The following is a 22,722-nucleotide window of genomic DNA, read 5'->3' as shown; positions in this document are numbered from 1 at the left end:
GCCAGGTAACAGGGTCGGCTGAATCAGCACCTCCTCACACACACACACACGAGGCTTTGTTGTAAGAAGCTTGCTTCCCAACCACATGGTTCCGGTTTCAGCCCCACTGCGTGGCACCTTGGGCAAGAGTCTTCTACTATAGTCTCGGGCCGATCAAAGTCTTGCAAGTGGATTTTGGTAGACGGAAACTGAAAGAAGCCCGTCGTATATCTATTTATTTGAGAGCGTCTTTCTGGCTACGTTTGTCCCCACACCACAGTTTGACTATCGGTGTTGGTTTGTTTACGTCCCTGTAACGTAGCGGTTTAACAAAAGAGACCGATAGAATAGGTTCCAGGCTTTGAAAACAATGGTGTGGGGGTCGAGTCGTTTAACTAAAATTTCTTCAAGGCCGTGCCCCAGCATGGCCGCAGTCTAATGACTGAGCTAAGTAAAAAGAGTACACGCACACACACACATCTATCTGCATGGTTGAGTGATTAAAGAGTTCGCTTTGCAACCGCGTGATTTTGGGTTCAGTCCCACTGCAACGTACCTTCTACTAGCCTCGATCCGACCAATGTCTTGTGAAGGTATTTGGAAGAGGGGGAAATTGTGTGGAAGCTCGTGATTGTAGTAAACGAATATCACCGTTATACTAGCGGTGTCGTCCGTTTCTAGCCTTCAGTGAAAAACACGTTTGGCCGTGGAGAAATACTACCTTGCTTAGAAAGAAATGAGAGTTGGCGACAGGGAGGGCATCCGTCCTTCGTAAATCTACCTCAGTAAAAACTCCGACTGATCCATAAGAGTCGTCAAGCCACGTGAAATCGTATCGTGGCCGTTGTCAGTGTCTTGAATATGGCACCCGTGCCGGTGGCACGTAAAAAGCACCCATTACACTCTTGGAGTGGTTGGCATTAAGAAGGGCATCAATCCATAGATACCAAGCCAAATCTGACTGGAACCTGGTGCAGCTCTCCGGGTTACCAGTTCCAGTCAAACCGTCTAACCCATGCCAGCATGGAAAGCAGACGTTAAATGATGATGATGATGTATATATATATTTATACACTTAAATAATTTATTACTCACATACATATGCATATACTTAAGTGTAGGAAGATACACGCTATATACAGATACATAAATTATAGGCGCAGGAGTGGCTGTGTGGGCAAGTGTCTTCTGCTATAGCCTCGGGCTGACCAATGCCTTGTAAGTGGATTTGGTAGACGGAAACTGAAAGAAGCCCGTCGTATATATGTATATATATATAAGTGTGTGTGTATATGTTTGTGTGTCTGTGTTTGTCCCCCTAGCATTGCTTGACAACCGATGCTGGTGTGTTTACGTCCCCGTCACTTAGCGGTTCGGCAAAAGAGACCGATAGAATAAGTACTGGGCTTACAAAAAGAATAAGTCCCGGGGTCGATTTGCTCGACTAAAGGCGATGCTCCAGCATGGCCGCAGTCAAATGACTGAAACAAGTAAAAGAGTAAAAGAGTACACACAGTATATATATATATATATATATATATATATAGATGCATAAATTATATATGAATATATACATACATATACACCCATACACCCATATCTATATATATAACTTCTAAGCAGTATAATGGTAGTATAATAGACGTGATGGCTGTTGTTAATATTGGTGACGTAACAGTTGTAGCTATGGTAACGGTTATCGATTCCTTCATTGATTACTGACCATATCACTTAAATATCCCTCCCCAACTAACCAACCAACCGACCAACAAACCTGCCAGCCAGCCAGCCAGCCGACCACGCTTCGATCTGTTCCGCTTCAGTAAATTTATCACACTGAGTTTAGTTAATCGAACGTTTATCGATAGATCCGGCTCCGGCAGATAATATGCGCGACATGTCACGTTTCCGATCTGGTTTGGTGGCACCAGCCGGATGTCTGTCTGTCTGTGTGTCAATATATACGCAGAGTTAGCTGAATGGTTAAGAAATTCGTTTCGCAGTCATGATACCTTATTTCTTTATTACCCACAAGGGGCTAAACATAGAGGGGACAAAACAAGGACAGACATAGGTATTAAGTCGATTACATCGACCCCAGTGCGTAACTGGTACTTAATTTACCGACTCCGAAAGGATGAAAGGCAAAGTCGACCTCAGAACATAATGGCAGACGAAATACCTATTTCTTTACTACCCACAAGGGGCTAAACACAGAGGGGACAAACAAGGACAGACAAACGGATTAAGTCGATTATATCGACCCCAGTAACTGGTACTTATTTAATCGACCCCGAAAGGATGAAAGGCAAAGTCGACCTCGGCGGAATTTGAACTCACAACGTAACGACAGACGAAATACGGCTACGCATTTCGCCCGGCGTGCTAATGTTTCTGCCAGCTCACACCGACCCATGATACCCCAGGTTCAAACCCACTGCGAAACACCTAGAATAGATATCTTGTACATACGAGATATTAATTATGGACAAATTGTGACCTGCGGGGTTTTCTGAATGGTAAGCTTAACGAAAAATTACCTCGAATTTTTTTATTTATTAGTGCGGCCCACCTGTCTCCCGTGGCTCGCAACTCGAAAAAAAGGTCGTCCATGCGTGCTCTATATATAGTCTGAGCGAGCTAACGAAGATGCCTCGGCGTGGTTGTCCGATAGGAGAAATAGTACCGTAATCTCACTCAAATCACTGGAATGAGACTATTGGGCGCAGCTGTTTAGGCGCGGTTGATTGAATATTCAACCTGTTTCGGTGACCGTACGTTTTAGCACTGGAGGCAAATAAACACACACAAACATACAAACAAAAGTAGCTGTTGAGAGAGAGAGAGAGGGAGAGAGAGGGGGGGGGGTTACAGCTTTATGCTACCGATTCTGCTAGCTGTAGACATCTCTGTATTATTCGATCTGGCAGAATCATTAGCATGCTGGACAAAGTGCTTAACGGCATTTCGACCGTCTTTACGTTCTGAGTTCGAATTCCGTCGAGGTCGACTTTGCATTTCATCCTTGCGGTATTGATAAAAGTAAATTTCAGAATACCAGTCGAGTGCTAGTGTCGATACGATCGACTTACCGCAACCCCTACCTAAAAAAAAATTCAAGCTTTTTGCCTATAGTAGAAACGACCATCGTCATCATCATCATCATCACAACCAACATCAGGGCGGCGATCTGGCAGAATCGTCAGCGGCGTTGGACTTCTTCCAATTGCGAGTTCAAATCCCGCCGAGGTCATCCTTGCCTTTCGACTTTCCGAGTTCGTTACAATAAAACACCAGTCACGTACTGCGGTCGATGTTATCGACAAACCGCTTCCTTCAAAGAATTTTCTAAATTGGAAAAACTTCCCTTGCCCAAGGCTGGCGTGATGATGGTGGTTAGAGAGTTCTTTGATCATGTGACAGTAAAACACGTGACGAGTAAGAAAGGCCGACAGTTCGTCAAAAGGTCAGACAGATGAGAAATGTTTTTAACAAGTGTCCTTTCTCTATAAAAACAAAACAAAACAAATAGGCAGGAAAAAATTGAACAAAAAAAAAACTTTCATAACAGTTGGTACTGACGCCCTCCAACCACACTCACACACAGTTGCTGTGTTCACTGGACCGTGAACAGAATGAACCGTAACATTAGCGTATAATTAAACAGAACCCTCACTGCTACAACAACGATGACGATCATCAACTACCACCACCACCACCACCACCACTACTACTACTATCACCACACAACACTAGCACCATCATCACTACCACCACCACCATCGTCAGAGAAGGGTGGTAAGATCAACAAATGGAAGTCTGTTGGCTAAAAGAAAAATTTGCCTGAAAAATTGCAAGCAAAAGCACCAACTGCTCTTTCTTGAAACATCTGAGACGGAGTTTCTTTTCATTAACTCAATCACCCGACACCACCCTATAATGACTTCTTAGTATTCAACGAAAATAAAATATAAATTAAAAAACTATATATATATTAATAAATAAAACATATGCATATATATAAACATATATGTACGTACCTACCTCTACATGTACATATACACGCATATATGAGTACAGGACACCAAAAAGGACGTCGAACACAATGAGAAACGAAAACATAGACACAAACCAAAGGAACTGGACATTTTTTTAAACAACAAAAATAGAGTACAGGACAAATAACACAAAGAAAAAGAAAAACCCCTTCTTCAGTCGCTATGGTTTCATCTACTCTACGTTTCGAAGGTGAAAGCATATATATATGTATATATATATATATATCACCGTGACCGACCAGGCTATCAAATGTTGCTACACATCGCTGGTCACAATGCGCTTCGCATTGCTTTAGTCTTCAAATGACACCACCCCGCTCTAAGAAAGAGTGAGAGAAAGTTGTGGCGAAAGAGTACAGCAGGGATCTCCACCACCCCCTGCCGGAGACGCGTGGAGCTTTAGGTGTTTTCGCTCAATAAACACTCACAACGCTCGGCCTGGGAATCGAAACCGCGATCCTACAACTGCGAGTCCATTGCCCTAACCACTGGGCCATTGCGCCTTCACACACACATATATATATATATATAAAGGTGTTGATGGTGGTGGCATCAGAAGTCTGAATGGTGTGTGTGTATTGCAGTTGTGGTGGCGATGGTGAAGGTTGAAAACAATCAACAGGAAGAGAGAGAGAGAGAGAGAGAGAGAGAGAGAGAGAGAGAGAGAGAGAGAAAAAAAAGAGGTTGGAAAAAAAAACTGTACTGAACCCTGAATGGGAAGACAAAAAGGGTTGTTTATCATGCAGCTTTGCAATAAGTTCCAAGTCGACAAATTATATCATTGTGTTTTGATGAAAACTGTTCATTGCTTGAAAAATATTGATCAAGTTTAATAAAACTTTATATGTACTCAATGCATTAAGTGTCGTTGTTGGGCCCAAGGCCCAATGAAGAGCCCTCCACAGGAGCTAGCTTAACCCTTTAGTGTTCAGTTTAGTCTGTAATGTTTATTTATTCACAATGCTTTGAATTTATCATGCATTATCTTATAACTTCAAAATACATACATACATACATACATACATACATACATAATATATATATATATATATATGTTGTGTGTGTGTGTGTGTGTGTGTGTGCGTGTGTTATAAATAGATGAGAAGATTGCATTGTTTATACCATTTATCTTTTGAATAATATCAGTGAATTTTCGAAACATGGTCGAAAGTAAATATTTGATTTATACTGCGTTAAACTCCATTTATATATTTCATATTATATGTGTGTGTATGTATTAATAGTTATCGCCAAGCTAATATGGCAGTCCAGAAATATAGGATGAATGCTGCCTCTAGCTAGCTATGTGACACACGAATCTGTGTCCATTATAACCTTCGAAAAGAGGAGGTCAGCCGGTTCCCTTTGCTGTGGAAGAGGTAGACCCAGGAAGACCTGGGATGAAGTGGTGAAGCATGACCTTCGAACATTAGGCCTCACCGAAGCAATGACTAGTGACTGGGACCTTTGGAAATATGCTGTGCTTGAGAAGACTTGGCAAGCCAAGTGAGACCATAACCTTGTGGCCTATGGCAGGGGTGTAACCAGCCCACTTATGCATACCTTTCCTTCATTGGACACTAAACTCTGCTTGCGATGATCTGTTGAGGTAAGTGAAATCGAAATCAAATTCGATGACTGGCATCTGTGCTAGTGGAGCGCTAAGAGCACCATCTGAGTGTGATCGTTGCCAGAGCAGCTGACTGGCTTCCGTGCCGGTGGCACATAAAAAGCACCATTCAAGCGTGATCGTTACCAGCACCGCCTTACTGGCACCTGTGCCAGTGGCACGTGAAAAAACACTTGAGCGAGGTCGTTGCCAGTGCCACTGGACTGGCTCCTGTGCAGGTGGCATGTAAAAAACACCATTTGTGCACGGCCGTTGCCAGTACCGCCTGACTGGCCCTGCTGCCGGTGGCACGTAAAAGCACCCACTACACTTTTGGAGTGGTTGGCATTAGGAAGGGCATCCCAAGCAAAACCCTGCGAGATCAGATTGGAGCCTGGTGCAGCCATCTGGTTCACCAGCCCTCAGTCAAATTGTTCAAGCGGACGTTAAACGATGATGATGATGATATATATGTATTGTATATATGTGCATACATGACTGACATTATATTTTATTGACTCCAGAAAGATGAAAGCGAAAATTGGAAATCAATTTAGTCAAACTCTAAGTATAAAGCTTTCATATAATATCTGTATTTCACTGTACTTCACTGCGTACTCATTTCTCCTTGTCTGCACTAATGTACTTGCAGTTTACATTACATTCATACACCACATAAACTGCATAGCTACACACAACACAATACTTACAACAAACATAATACACCTATATTTCAAACACATAGTACCAGCCTACATTTCATACTTATATTACACACCCCAAACTTCATACATAGAATACACTCCCTACACAATATATGCATACACACTACATGTATACATTCCATATATAAACACATATACATAAATACATGTGCATTATATACATAAAATATACACAATATAAGCATACATTTCATATATACATGCAAAATACATGCGCACTATATACATAATATACACACACACATTCTATACACTAATGGCATTATGATGTGCTTGAGAAGAAGACCCATCAAGCCAAGTAAAAATCGCAGTTGTGGCACACGCCGGTGTCACACAAATGGCACCCATGCTGGTGGCACATAAAAGCACCCATGCTGGTGGCACATTAAAGCACCCATGCTGGTGGCACATTAAAGCACCCATGCCAGTGTCACACAAATGGCACCCATGCCAGTGGCACATAAAAGCACCCATGCTGGTGGCACATAAAAGCACCCATGCTGGTGGCACATTAAAGCACCTATGCCAGTGTCACACAAATGGCACCCATGCTGGTGGCACATAAAAGCACTCATTACACTCTCAGAGTGTAATGGTTGGTGTTAGGAAAAGCATCCGGCCATAGCAAACCATGCCAAATCAGACTGGACCTTGGTGCAGCCTTCCAGTGTGCCAGCCCTGGTCAAACTGTCCAACCCATGCCAGCATGGACAATGGATGTTAAATGATGATGATGATGACACAGTAGATAAAGGAAAGTTTCTTGTAACCGGGATTCTGGTTGTTACCCCATCCAGCAGAAAAAAGATTTATTATCCATCCTTTATCCATTTCAAAGCTAGAAGAAACCAGAACCAACCACCACCACCACCACCACCATGACCACCACCATCACCATGACCACCACCACCGCCGTTCCTTGTGTTGTTGGACGGTGCAGATATCCAGATAATTACTAGCGAGCTACCCAGCTAATCCATCAGCTTTGTGACGAATCTCAGTGATGTTAGTGCAGCGAGTTTAATTATTACGCGGCGGCGATACTGACTGCAGCGGTCGTTGCCATGGTTACATAATGCAGCAGAAAAGTTTGTCAGGCAGCCGTGCAGCCAGCCAGCCAGCCAGCCAGCCAGTCAGCCATGCAGACGGACGGACGGACGGACGGACGGACGGCAAGATAAGCACTGACAGTGTTTCGGTGTTTGCAACCAAAACCTGCCTTCGTTCACTACTCTGGCTTCAGCCGCTGCTGCCGCTGCTGCTGCTGCTGATGCTGATGATGATGTTGATGTTGTTGTTCATGTTGTTGATGTTGCTGTTGTTCACGTTGCACCACCTGTTTTCTCTTTTATCAGTGTAAGACAAGACTAACAACAGTCTCTCGGAGATTAGGAGAGACGTAGGGAGGAAAGAAGAGGAGAAAGAGTACGAGAGAGGGAGAGCGAAAGAAGAAGTACAGATGCAATAATAACAGGAGCGGGGGGAGGGAAGGAAAGAGTAGAGATAAAAAGAAGAAAAAAAAATGCAAGAAGGAAAGAGAAAGAGAAAGTATGTTAACATCTGATGGCAACCTAACCCTTTCTGCTCTGCTGCCAGATTTCTCTTGAAATACACTGACTCTGCTTCAATTAATTTTTTGTAAATGAAGAATTTAGTAAAATAACTGTCATTATTAAATGGTGTTTAAGGCGGCAAGCTGGCAGAATTGTTAGAGTGCCAGGCAAAATGCTTAGCGGGAATTTCGTTCGTCTTTATGTTCTGAGTTCAAATTCCGCCGAGATTGACTTTGCCTTTCGTCCTTTTGGGGGTCGATAAATTAAATACCAGGCGCAGGAGTAGCTGTGTGGTAAGTAGCTTGCTAACCAACCACATGGTTCCGGGTTCAGTCCCACTGTGTGGCATCTTGGGCAAGTGTCTTCTACTATAGCCTTGGGCCGACCAAAGCCTTGTGAGTGGATTTGGTAGACGGAAACTGAAAGAAGCCCGTTGTATATATGTATGTATGTATGTATGTATGTATGTATATATATATATGTGTGTGTGTGTGTGTGTGTGTGTGTGTATGTGCGTGTGTGCGCGCGCGTTTGTGTGTGTGTTTATGTGCTTGTCTCCTCAACATCGCTTGACAACCAATGCTGGTGCGTTTATATCCCTGTAACTTAGTGGTTCGGCAAAACATACCGATAGAATAAGTACTAGGCTTACAAAGAATAAGTCCTGGGGTCGATTTGTTCGACTAAAGGCAGTGCTCCAGCATGGCCACAGTCAAATGACTGAAACAAGTAAAAGAGGTTTCGAGTTGGATCAGTTGAAAAGAGAAAGTTTTGTATGACAGAACCAAATGTGGTCTCAGGTGGATTAGCATCAAAAGGGTTAATATGGTAATCCTCTATGAGAAGAATGTTGTTGTTTAACCCTCAAATCACATTTGATTAAGAAGATTAAGAAAGTCATTCAGGTTATTCAAACATAGTCTAATAAACAATTTGTTTCAAAGATTTGGCTGCTATTTCTAGTATATGAAGTGACCACAGACAGGAGCCACTCCTCTACTTAGCTACTGTCTGTGTTCTGTACTGCATCAGTACAACTAGGAACCTTTGGCCGTGTGGTTAAGAAGCCTGCTTTGTAACCACATGGATTCAGGTTCAGTCCCACTGTGTAGCACCTTGGGCAAGCTTCTTCTCCTATGGCCCCAGACCGACCAATGCCTTGTGAGTGAATTTCAAAGACAGAAACTGTGTGGAAGCCTGCTGTCAGCCACCACTACTTGACAACTGGTGTTGGTTTGTTTATGTCTCCACAACTTAGCAGTTTGGCAAAAAAAGCTGATAGAATAAGTAACAGAATTTAAAACCATACGAAACAGCGGGGCTGACCTGTTTGGCCAAACTGTCCGGGGCAGTGCCCTGCATGGCCACAGCCCAGTGACTGAAAGGACCACGAAGTGACAGGATTGCCCTCAATTGTCAGCTGCTAAGACAGAGAAGGTTCCTGGTATGGCACCAGATTAATAATGGCAAAGTTATTTGACTAAATTCTTCATTATTTTGAATATGAATTGAAACAAAGGCAGTATTTTAAAAAAAAAATATGGTAACAAAAGGGTTAAAGTGATCCAAATTAAAACCTTCCACCAAAATTTCATATTAATTAAAGGTTACTCTTTTACTCGGTTCAGTCATTTGACTGCGGCCATGCTGGAGCACCACCTTTAATCGAGCAACTCGACCCCGGCACTTATTCTTTTGTAAGCCCAGTACTTATTCTATCGGTCTCTTTTGCCGAACCGCTAAGTAACGGGGACATAAACACACCAGCATCGGTTGTCAAGCAACGCTAGGGGGACAAACACAGACACACAAACACACATACATACATATATATATATATACATATATACGACGGGCTTCTTTCAGTTTGGTCGGCCCGAAGCTATAGTAGAAGACACTTGCCCAAGGTGCCACGCAGTGGGACTGAATCCGGAACCATATGGTTGGTAGACAAGCTACTTACCACACAGCCATTCCTGCGTAGCAGCCAAACAGAAAAGGTCCCTCAGATGTACTTCGGTTTAGTTAAGGGCTGGCTAACCTAAGGCAGGCGGCTCGCAGACTTTTATCTTGTGGCCTGCTCGATACTTTTTTGAAATGGGTTTATTTTAAACAAATATTTTTGAAATTCTATCAAAAATTAAAGATTGTAATGAAAAGTAAAAAAAGAAAGCTACTACTGTTTTTGCAACGATAATATTTAATGCTGAATCAATGATCATGCATTCATTACTGGAATAATAGCACGAGAAAGCAAAATGCTTTCAATTCTGTCAGTATACAAACAGCCCTCAAAAAACTTTCAGTGATTAACCCTTTAGTGTTCAGATTATTCTATCAAATGTGATGTTTGTTTATTTAAAATGGTTTGAATTAATCATGCATTATCTTGTAGTTTAGAGATTTCAGTGATGTGATTCTTTTAGTTTTAGAATGACATGGTAGGGCTGAGGTGAGAGGCGAGATCTGGTCAGTTTCAATATAAAACAGGTTAAATATTTTGGCCGGATATGGCCGGTTTGAATGCTAAAGGGTTAGAGGGGCCCGGAATGTGATTCGCGTTAGCCAGGCCTGATTTAGCTAGTTACGGGCAAACAGTGATGCGCACAACTTTATAACTAGCACACGTTACGAAAAATTACCTTGAAGTTTTTTTTAGTAATTGTGGCTCGCCTGATGATCAGTTATGTTTCATGCGGCCCACTTCTGGAAAAAGTTGTCCTTGCCTGATTTAAGTTATAGGTGCTGTTTGACAAAATGGTGAAAATACGGTGAATTTTTATATTAACACCTGTACGATTTTTCACTAAGAAAAAAAAAAACTCAGATTTTTTGCATGGAATCAAGTACCCTGACCGCCTAATATGCTGCAAATCCCTTATTTTGGTTTGGAAAAAAGGTGAGGGGGCGAGATTTTTTTTTGTTTGAAACAATCTACAATCTTGAAAGTTTATTTTTGTAAAACGTTATTCAAAATAAACATTTTAGAGTTATGAGGAAACAAAGTCCACAGGTGAAAGGAGAATGATTTAAGGCTCCTCTAAAGGAAGAAACATTGTTACGCGCATAATCATAATCTACACTCTCAAAAATGTAACTCTGTAAAATTTCCTCCCAAAATATACATCTCTCAAAAAGTTATGAATTATGAAGAAACAAAATTAAAGGAGCACCAAACCATGTCATTCACACTCTGGAAAATTTGTTTCTGCAAAATGGGTTTTTTTTCTCCCTTAAACATACAAGATATAGTGTATAAATTTTGCATGTTTTTGAAAGATACTATATTTTATCATCAGAATATATATACTTTCTCACACAACAATTAAGGCATAGGAGTGGCTGTGTGGTAAGTAGATTGCTTACCAACCACATAGTTCCGGGTTGAGTCCCACTGCATGGCACCTTGGGCAAGTGTCTTCTACTATAGCCTCGGGCCGACCAAAGCCTTGTGAGTGGATTTGGTAGACGGAAACTGAAAGAAGCCCGTCGTATATATGTATGTATACATGTGTATATATATATATATATATATATATATATTTATATATATATATATATATATATATATATGTATGTATGTGTGTGTATATGTGTGTCTGTGTTTGTCCTCTCAACATCGCTTGACAACCGATGCTGGTGTGTTTACGTCCCCGTAACTTAGCGGTTCGGCAAAAGAGACCGATAGAATAAGTACTAGGCTTACAAAGAATAAGTCCTGGGGTCGATCTGCTCGACCAAAGTCACATGACTGAAACAAATAAAAGAGTAAAAAGAGATATTTATTTTAAATCGTTCATCTTTCTCCATCCGACCAGACGCAAAAATTAGTTTGGGTGCGATTTTAATTTTTACTTGTTTTTTCTTTAGTGAAAATCATGCGGGTGAAAATATCAATAGGGTGGGTGGAGTGAAATTTCCGAGGCTTCCACCTCACTCCACCCAGTTTTTTTCGGATCCCCAAAAAGGGTTTTGTCACATATTAGGCCACAGGAATTCATTCAACGAAAAAAACAAACAAATTTCCAATGATTCCGGGACGGAATCGAAATAATCCGAACCAAAAATACGGGATTTACAGCATATTAAGAGGTCAGGGTACTTGATTCCACACAGAAAATCCAAGTTTTTTGTTTTGTTTATTTCTTAGTGAAAATCGTGCGTGTGTTAATATAAAAATTTACCGGAAATACTTTCCTCTTCGGTGAGAATAATAAACCCTTTTTGTAATTTCTCAAATGCTTGCGAGACACGTAGTCAATAAGAGTTTGTACACGTCTCTAAACAACATTACGGATAGTTGTCGTTTGAAATTATGTCATCATAATTGGTTAATAATTAATCACTTGCTAACTACGTGTCCCGCGATCATTTGAGAACTTTCAACAACAATAAGCTTTTTAATTACTCTTTTACTTGTTTCAGTCATTTGACTGCGGCCATGCTGGAGCACCGCCTTTAGTCGAGCAAATCGACCCCGGCACTTATTCTTTGTAAGCCCAGTACTTATTCTATCGGTCTCTTTTGCCGAACTGCTAAGTGATGGGGACATAAACACACCAGCATCGGTTGTCAAGCAATGCTAGGAGGACACAGACACACAAACACACACACATATATATATATATACGACGGGCTTCTTTCAGTTTCCGTCTACCAAATCCACTCACAAGGCTTTGGTCGGCCCGAGGCTATAGGAGAAGACACTTGCCCAAGGTGCCACACAGTGGGACTTGAACCCGGAACCATGTGGTTGGTAAGCAAGCTACTTACCACACAGCCACTCCTGCGCCTGATTGTAAATTTTTACTCTGCAATCATTTATAAAAACAAATTTAAATGTATTTAAAGATGGCAGAATTTATGGAAGGACTGTCTTTCGAAGTCCCCACACTACATGGGAAAAGAAGTGGTTACGGAAATGAAGAACAAAAACTTTATGAAATTTGAAATTTTCAGCAGAAGCAACTTAATCGATAAACGTTATTTACGTTACTTGAGGCGGAAGATTACTTAAAAGAAAGAAAAAAAAAAAATCCCAAACCTACCCTTTTCCGTTCCCATGAGAATTCGATGGAACGCTATTGTAAAACAACACCCTAGAAAAAAAAACCTATATTTACCTCCTAAAAGAAAGCCGAAGGAAGTAGGAAAGCAAGGAGAAAGAATAGATATTTTAGAGTCACCTACAAACCTGAGACAATATACTGAAAGAATCTAAAGAATCTCGGGGTTAGTGTTGTGTTAAACATTAATATTAACAAACCAATTAAGAAACCTTAGTTTTAGGGACGAAAAAGTATAGGAGAAACGCTTCCTCTGGCATAAGTACAGTTTGGCGCCCCACTGACGTTGTTCTTCTAACTTTCTGAAAAGTGCATATTTTTAAATGAAACTTTGAAGAGATGTTTCCGAGAGTGTAGAGTACGATTATGCAGATTAAATTAAAGAAGAAGTATATTTTTGAAGAAGTTTCGGTTTATTTTTCCACCTTCTCCCAACTACATTACTACCAATTTCTCTAAACAGTAGTTTTCATTCCCCCACCCCCCACTCCAGATTTTTTTTTTGTTTGAAACAATCTACAATCTCGAAAGTTTATTTTTGTAAAACGTTATTAAAAATAAACATTTTAGAGTTATGAGGAAACAAAGTCCACAGGTGAAAGGAGAATGATTTAAGGCTCATCTAAAGGAAAAAAAAATTGTTACGCGTATCATCATAATCTACACTCTCAAAAATGTAACTCTGCAAAATTTCCTCCCAAAATATACATCTCCCAAAAAGTTATGAAGAAACAAAATTAAAGGAGCACCAAACTGTAGTTATGCCTCTCGTTTTTAACACGTCTGCACGAATTTAATAATTTGTCAAAAAATAAATTAACTTGATGTCGGTTATTGTAGTTTAGCCAAGTCAAAGCTCATCGAACAGAAATTATATCGTTTTTGTTAACCCAAGGCAATCCAGAAATGGTTAAACAGTCTTATTTAAAACAAAGTTTGAGAGAAAAAACTTTCTTTCATGTTGCTTGAGGTACCCCGGTACCTTTCAGAGACGTTTGAGTTTTGGTTTAATTTAATTTAATTTAATTTTTTTTTTCGGATTAAGATTCTTAAAATAAAAGATGAACTGCAAGGTAAACAAACCAACATCGGTTACCAAGGAGTGGTGGAGTGTTCAAAACAAATATACATTAGGTCATCCCATAAACAATGCCGTTTTTTTTAATTGCATGAACTAAAAAGTCGGTGGTTCCAGAAATTCCAAACCGAAAACTACAGCCTAGAAGACGAGCCCCGTCCTGGAAGATCTGTAGAGCTCGACGAGGACGTCCTGCAAACCCTGGTAGAACAAAATCCCATTGGAACTTGAGAAACCAGCAGAGAAGCTTGGATTTGGTTATTCAACCATTCATTGACACCTGTGTCAGCAAATTGGGCCAATAGGTTTCTCAAAACTTTCCGAGTCTAACGCGCACAGAGAGTGAATGTGTGCTCTTTGCTAGCTCGTCTCAAGAATGAACCTTTTTTGGACCGAAAAGTCACTGGTGACGAGAAATGGGTTCTCTATAAAACTGTCAAGCGCTGAAGACAGTGGGTAGGGAAAGGAGAAACACCGGCACCCCAGGCTAAAGGTCTTCACCCACGTAAGGTGTTGTTATCTGTATGGTGGGATATGAAAGGTTTAGTCCACTTTGAACTTTTAAACCCAAAGTAAACGATAACAAAGATCTACAGCGAACAACTTGAGCGGCTTAAGTGAACGCTAGAAGTAAAAATTTAAAAAATCTTTGGTTTCAAGACGAAAGGTAATCTTTCATCAGGATAATGCTTGGCCACATGCAGCGAGGATGGTATTCCAAAGGCGGGAGCAGTTTGAATAGGAAACGACGTATTCGCCGGACATTACCCATTTATTCTACAGTATTCAAAATCATTTGGACGGGAAAATTATGAATTCTGTAGACGAGATCAGAACATTACTTGAGGAGTATTTTTTGTCATGAACAAATGAATTTTGGAAGAGAGGGCCTTGCAAATGTACCAGGTAGATGGCAGAGCATTGTAGAAAATTAAGGAGAGTATATTTCAGATTAAAAAAGATCTTTATCTTAATTCTGAGAAATAAAAGTATAAAAGACTGCATTATTTATGGGATAATCCAATCCAATATACACGCACGATGGGCTTCTTTGAGTTTCCGTCTACCAAATTCACCCACAAGGCTTTGGCCGCTCGGGGCTATAGTAGAAGACAATTGCTCAATGTGCCATGCAGTGGGTCTGGACCCAGAACCATGTGGTTGGAAAGCAAACTTCTTACCACGAAGCCACGCCTGCGCCTACAGTTGTAAAACGAATTTTCGGAAAAATACTCAAAGACCTCTTCACTTTCAACCCCGCAAAAGTATATTGCAGAATTGCACTCTTCGATACTTAAAATATATACATCGAAAATAATTACAGTCTTTGGTTTTCAGTAGATAATTTCCGACTCTATTGTACAAAATTCCCTCAACTTGGGTCTCAGCTCTCTAAAGCGAATGAGCTGAGTTATTTGTGACATAACTCTAAACACATCAATTTTTTTAAAAACATTTTTAAAGGGAAGGACACACATACAATTATTTTTAGTCACGAGAATAATTTAAGAAGATACTCGAAACTAGTTTAACTTTAAAATTAAAGTTTGGTCTTTAAACAGAAAAACCCGAAGAAGAAAACTGTGGACTTTTTCGAACTTAGCGAAATCCAAACGGTTAAGAATTCGGGTTTATTAAATAGATATTTGACTATATATAGATCATGAAAAAAATTCTAAACTTTATATTTTTAGATCGATATTAGGTTTTCGTAGGCTAAATAAAATAACCATACTTCTTTTATATAACTCATTAATCCAACGCCATTATTAAAAGCGAAATTAAAAGTGATTCTAGTTATTACTTCCTATAAGTTTTCTTACCTATTTAAAAAAAAATTAGCCCGAGGCAAATATAAATATGATCAAAGACATTCTGGTTGTGACCATCTCACCTTTTCAGACAGTACAACCCAAGACAATGCTTTGTTATAAATACTAGGGGCGATTTTTCGACTAAACAATTCAAGGTGGTGTTCCAACCCAAGGCTGTAGTAGAAGACACTTGCCCAAGGTGGCATGCTGTGGGACTGAACCCGGTACCATGTGGTTGGGAAGCAAGCTTCTTATCACACAGCCACGCCTGCGCCTCTCTTGGCAGAAACGTTAGCACGCCGGGCAAAATGCGTAGCCGTATTTCGTCTGCCGTTACGTTCTGAGTTCAAATTCCGCCGAGGTCGACTGTGCCTTTCATCCTTTCGGGGGTCGATAAATTAAGTACCAGATACGCACTGGGGTCGATGTAATCGACTTAATCCCATTGTCTGTCCTTGTTTGTCCCCTCTGTGTTTAGCCCCTTGTGGGTAGTAAAGAAATATATCTATATTTCACACATACACAACGGGCTTCTTTATAGTTTCCAAATCGACTCACAAGGCTTTGGATGCCTGGAGATACAGTTAAAAGACACTTGCCCTAGATGCTATGCAGTAGTTCTGAACCCGGAACTACACTGTTGGGAAAAAAACTTTTTATTCACACAGCCACGCCTGCGTCTTAAAAAATTCTTTTTATTAAATATTGTACAAATCACAAATTTCCACTACTAAACCCCATCGTAAATCATATTTTTAGTCAAATTCAAAATATCATTTGCTTAATTGACTTGACTTAATATCTTTAAGGTACCACGAGACAAACAGTGACATTTTTTTACCCAGGGACTTTATTTCTTTTCACCGTCAGTAACACAGACATGGTCGTGTAGGTTAAGAAGTCTGCTTCACAGCCACGTGGTTCCGGGTTCGATCCCAAAATTGGACAATTTTTTTTTGTTTTTTTTTATTTTACTATAGAGATGGGTTGATCAATACTTTGAATGGAGAATGTACGGAAGCCAGCTGTGTATGAATATGTGTGTGTGTTATGTTAAGTAAATTTTAAAATAACAATGGAACACTGTTTTTAGGGAAGAACGCGAGACTGAGAACAGACTAATTTAGTATAAAATTCGTGTCAAGTGGGATTAAGTTTGTCCTGGCGCATGACACATGGCTTATTTATCAAGCAACGAACATATCGGCGACAAAATCCCCAAACCAATGCTTTACGAAGAAAGTCCCTTGGGGTAGTTGTTCCACAGTAATTTAGAGAAACTCCCTTGCTACTGGAGATGTCAGAAACGTAATGAATCGGCAATGGATTGGCTAGAAAACTGAACGAAGTCCCTGGAGACATTTGTTCAATACTGACGTAGAGAAACTCCCTTGTTACTAGTGATGTTGGAAACGCAGTGAACAAGCGATAAGTCCTTTGAGATAATTGTTCGACATCGACTTAAAGAAACTCCCTTGCCGTTGGTGACGTCAGAAACATAGTGAACTAGCGATTGGCTAGCTAGAAAACATGTGACCAACGACGCTTTGCAATAAATAACATGGGGGGAAATTCCTCAATTTGGACCCTTTGAAGAAAACAAAAACAAAAGGGGTCATCTCTAATTTGTTCTATTCAGCTAGAAGCCCCAGCCACAGAGGCCTGAATATGGGTCGCAGTCCTGGTGAATAAAAGAATCTGGCCACATCCCGGAAGTTTATATTTAGTATAAGATTATAAGTCCTTGTTTAAAGGTTGACAAACTACAGAATATTAAATAATAAGGAATGTAGTAAAGTTTATTTATTTGGAAATAGTTGAAGAATTTATATGGTCGCTGCTCAGAATTTCGAATTAAATACGGGGTTGTTCAGGTGGTATAGTGACCGTTCGTGATATGAACCAGACAGAAAATATCGGCACGAAACTCTCGGCTCTTGTGTAACTGTAACTTTTGCCGATTATCATTAAAACAAAAATACATACATATAATTCTATTTTGGAATAACAAACCCCGAAGCACCAGTTTCCGACTTTTTCTAGCCAGAAATGGTTTTTCAACGCAATATTCACATGCTATTATGTATAGCTTTGTGCACTTCGAGGTCTGTTATTCCCCCCAAAAGGAATTATTTCACGTCCTCTCCATAGTTTATAAATACCTCACCTAACTGTCTGGATCTTGTCCCATTTTGTATTTTATACAAAACCACTTGAAAAAATCAGCCAAAAGATATACTTAATAGGGTGTGTGTGTATTCACACTCACATATATATTATACTACTTTTTAAGCGTCAAACTAATCACATTTGTTAAATCTTGTTCATCCCATGTTTTGCTTATTGCCATTTTGGCATTCCGTATTCTTTATGTTATGTAAATATATTTTTGCATATACGTAGTTATATATAGATAGATATATGTCCAGCCTAATTATGTTTATCTCTCTCATATATATATATGTATGTATATATATCTTGATGTATCCCATAGGCAGTCCACTCCTTTACTTTCCTTGTATCATTTTCAAAAAGTTCTAATACATCGAGTTTGCAACAAAAATAATAATAAAAACTTTCTAAATACTTAATTTCTCCTTCATCCTCAAATATGGGGGTATTTTAACTTCTAGATTTTCTAAAATGTTTACTCTTTAAGCAAAAAAAGTCTATCTATTTATTTATTTATTTGATTCCATGTTGAATTCAGTTTAGATTCCACGTTGAAAAATTCGGTGATATACGATTAAAAAAAAAAGGAAAAAAAAGATTTCAAAACACCAAATTCCGATGCTGTTTGCTCACAAACAATTTTACTCTTCGAATTTGTAGTCGTAAACCGAAAGATTGCTAAAGTGTTTCTTTTTACATCAGATTTAAAAGAAACTATTTAACACTAAATCGAAGAATTACTCAAAACTTTTTAGTAAAGTACATGGATTGCGAATCATCGGACTCTCACGTCTGTCTGTCTGTCTGTCTATTGAGGTCGACTTTGCTTTTCATCCTTTCGGGGTCGATAAATTAAGTACCAGTTACGCACTGGGGTTGATGTAATCGACTAAAACCCTTTGTCTGTCCTTGTTTGTCCCTTCTGTGTTTAGCCCCTTGTGGGTAGTAAAGAAATATATATATAATGAATATAACGCGAAGGCCCAGAGGTCAATTATACTATAAAATGTCTATTAAATAATATTTACTTTTCATTAGAGGGAATACTTCTTTTGTTGATCTTAGCATCACAGAACAGTACATTATGTATAGACAAAGGACAAAAGCACTCGAGGACAGGAATATAAATAGGAAAATTGACTTCGACAGACCAAATACGAGGGGATATTTGGGACAACACTTCATTGTGTTGAAATGGCAATTAGTTTCGCATAATTACAGTTTGAAAGGCCACTCGGATCAGGACACCCACGTAATCGGTCCCGTTATTTCCACTGTGGATAAATATTGGGAAAATCCTCGTCAAAACGGAGAAAATCCAACTTACACGGGCACCCTGATACGAAATTCCGCCGTTGTTTCCTCATAACTTTCTGAACAAAGTTTTTTAAAATAAATTTTGGTAGAGATCGGTTTTCGAAAGTGTAAATTACGATTATGCAGATACAATTCACTTGAATGACATTTTTCCCTACTATATGTGTTAGTATAAACCGCACTAATAAAATAAAAAATATATAATACACTTCACAATAGAAGACGTTTAAAAAAATAAAAACAAATGTTTTTTAAAATTTTAAATTGGGTAAGCGACCGGTAAACCCGACTTACCTGTGTTAACTAAATTGAGTGGAGCCGGGGTGTTCCTGCGCTTCGGGTGCTGACGAATGTCACCCGAAAGACAAGTATGAAGAAAGAAAGAATGTTTTAGAACAGCATTATCGCTGTCTTTGGTTTTCGTAACTCCAGACATCTGCGGCCGACAAGTTTCGGATTAAGAATGAGAAATAAAAGCAAATCCAAAAAGTAATTAATCACAATCAATGCACCGAATTATATATATTGTATAGACGGAGGAGTGTCTGCTGCGGTTTTAAGGGTGGAGATTATTATATAGGTATTCACACGCTACCTTTTGTTGTCTGTAGTTGTTCCTTAGTGAATTTGCTAAAACAATGTTGAAGTTCACAGAAAAGGGTGTCAAAAAATGTGAATTTGGTTATTTCGCGTCAAGGAAAACTAATATACATGCATATTGTGCATAACATGCAAACACTCATTTTTTTTTGTTCTCCTTATTGAGTGTTATATATAAATAATAACAACAAAAATAAAAAGAGTTTATAAACTTAATGTTCTCCCTCAATTAATCAGACAGAAGCGGGGGGAAATATATATATATATAAGGAAAAAAAAAAACTATCTGTTGTAAGAATTTTCAAGGGACAAAACGGTTGTTTATCAAAGGTGTCCTAGAGTATTACACCACCCGTTATATCCTGTGTCAGAGCAGTTATATATAGACTGTTTTGGCCGGGTGTCTGTCTGTCTGTCTCTTTTGATAGTAAGGAGTATATATAGAGTGGGCAGGGAAGAGCAGAGGAGTACACATGTGTACGGTTGTAGATTTAGATAATGTGTGTATATATATATATATATATATATATATATACCCACACACATACACAATGCGTATATATATTGCTTAGTAATGTACAGCCTTATTTTGTTTTGTGTATATAAATTTGGACGTCCTCTCTGTAATGCTTAAATATATTTTATACATATATATATGCGTGTTTCGGGTATGTATGTGAAGTGAATGCCTCCGAACAAGAAAACAATTGTTCAATTATCTATTTAAAGGGAGAAAAACGAATATCTATCTAAAAACGCACACATATATATATTTATATTATTACACATACAGTTTAACCTGTGTAAATACAGAAGAGGGGGGACCTTAAATATAACTGAAAAATTAATTAAAAATCAAAAGTGATCAAGACAGTTGGAGGTGATAGGGGAGATTAGATAATTATGTAAACACAAGTTTTAATTAGACACATTCACAGGGAAAAGGCTGTGGGGTTTATTATTGATGATATTAAACGGTGTGTTTTTGGCTTGTAGTAGTATTTATGTCAGGTCAAAACATCACTTCTGCTTGTCTTCCCTACCATGTGTGAAAGTGTGAAAACGTGCACATGCGGGTGGTGTATATATACGTGTGTGTGTGTATGAAATTGTCAGTGTGTATGTTTTCTGCCTGCATGTGCTTGTGTGTGTATATGTATAAATATATATATATGTTCCTCTGTCTGTGTGGTGTGTAAAGGCCTCTTATCTACTAAGTAAGCGCCAAGTTGACTGAGGAAGGTTTTAAATGAAGGTTTTTTTCTCTCTTCCCCCTTTCACAATCTAAGCAAATAAAAAAGATTTTAAGATGAAAATATATACAAATGTATTTTCGTTTGTGTTTGTTTGTTGTTAAATTATTAATAATTATTGTGTACAGCGATTAAAAGAAAGACACCAACAAAAATACAGATATAAATATATATATATATAAATATATAGATATATCTTACTCAAGTCATTCGTCTAGAAATATTAGCATCGGAATAATAACACCACCAAACCGTCGTCACATTTCTGTTGTCCATCCATCTAATCATTCTGGTAAGTATTAAAACAATCCAAGAATACGAAGCATCCAAATATAAAGTAGAAATTTATATACACATATATTTATGTGGTGTGTGTGTTCACACGCGTGTATATATAGATATATACATCTTATATATAGTATGTGGGTACTTGAAGTACCTAGTATGTGTTTCTGTATGTTATGTGTGGACAAAATAAGAAGGGTATCCCTTGTTTTGTAGACTTTTTTTTTCTTTTATGAGGTCTTTTTAAAGCCAACCTTCGTTGGATCCGATCTGGAATGAAAAGGCAAGTGATTTCGATCTGTTTGTCTATATGGTTTAATTATTATTGTTGTAGTTGTTATGATTCCACCAACATTTGTTTAATTAATTAATTGCTTGTATATATATTTCTTAATTACAACGATATACAGCATTCATATACATATATATTTATATGGTATGTTATACGTAGGGATATTTTGTTTGCATGTGGGATTTTATATCAAGATGTATAACAATATATATATATATACATCTATGTATGTGTTATGCATATATATATGTGCGTGTGTAATAAATTGCTTCCCACAGTCTCGTCACGTTCACGCCAGTTTTTCGTCGTTACTTCTGGCCAACTCCGTCGCTTCTTTTCGACTGGAAACACCAATAGCTCTGCCTGACTCTCTGACTCTCTGTCAGTCTGTCTGTCTCTAGATGCGCGTGTGTGTGTGTGTATGTGTTTAGGCGCTCCTATGTGTCTCTGCATCACACACACATATACAATGTTCCCCTCTCATTAGTCTTCGCCACTCACACAGTCCCTCTCTCACTCCGTCTGTCTATTCTCTCTCTCTCTCTCTATCTATCTATTTCTCTCTCTCTGTCTATTTCTCACTCCGTCTGTCTATTTCTCTCTCTCTCTCTCTGTCTATTTCTCACTCCGTCTGTCTATTTCTCTCTCTCTCTCTTCTATCTATTTCTCTCTCTCTCTCTCTCTCTCTCTGTGTCTGTCTATTTCTCTCTCTCTCTGTCTATTCTCTCTCTCTCTCTGTCTATTTCTCATTCCGTCTGTCTATTTCTCTCTCTCTCTCCTCTGTCTATCTCTCTCTCTCTCTCTGTCTATTCTCTCTCTCTCTCTCTGTCTATTTCTCTCTCTCTCTCTCTGTCTGTCTATTTCTCTCTCTCTCTCTGTCTGTCTATTTCTCTCTCTCTCTCTGTCTGTCTATTTCTCTCT

At 39.0% G+C, this 22,722-nt stretch overlaps 1 protein-coding gene across 3 annotated transcripts in view; it reads right to left on the bottom strand.

The window, feature by feature from the left end:
• The window catches only part of LOC115223960 (ETS domain-containing protein Elk-3-like), a 101,338-nt gene extending 79,988 nt beyond the window's left edge, over window positions 1-21,350 (bottom strand). For all 3 annotated transcript variants that reach the window (XM_029794712.2, XM_036512949.1, XM_036512950.1), the window contains exon 1: window positions 19,666-21,350. In XM_029794712.2, coding sequence (XP_029650572.1) covers window positions 19,666-19,807 — 142 coding nt within the window. In that variant the 5' untranslated portion in view covers window positions 19,808-21,350. The remainder of the gene's footprint in view (window positions 1-19,665) is intronic.
• Between the last annotated feature and the right edge of the window lie 1,372 nt (window positions 21,351-22,722).

The sequence above is a fragment of the Octopus sinensis genome, linkage group LG24, assembly GCF_006345805.1.
Source record: "Octopus sinensis linkage group LG24, ASM634580v1, whole genome shotgun sequence".
In the NCBI taxonomy this organism is placed as follows: domain Eukaryota; kingdom Metazoa; phylum Mollusca; class Cephalopoda; order Octopoda; family Octopodidae; genus Octopus; species Octopus sinensis.
Note: the sequence above shows the minus strand (reverse complement) of the source record. Positions and strands in the feature narration are given on the sequence as shown.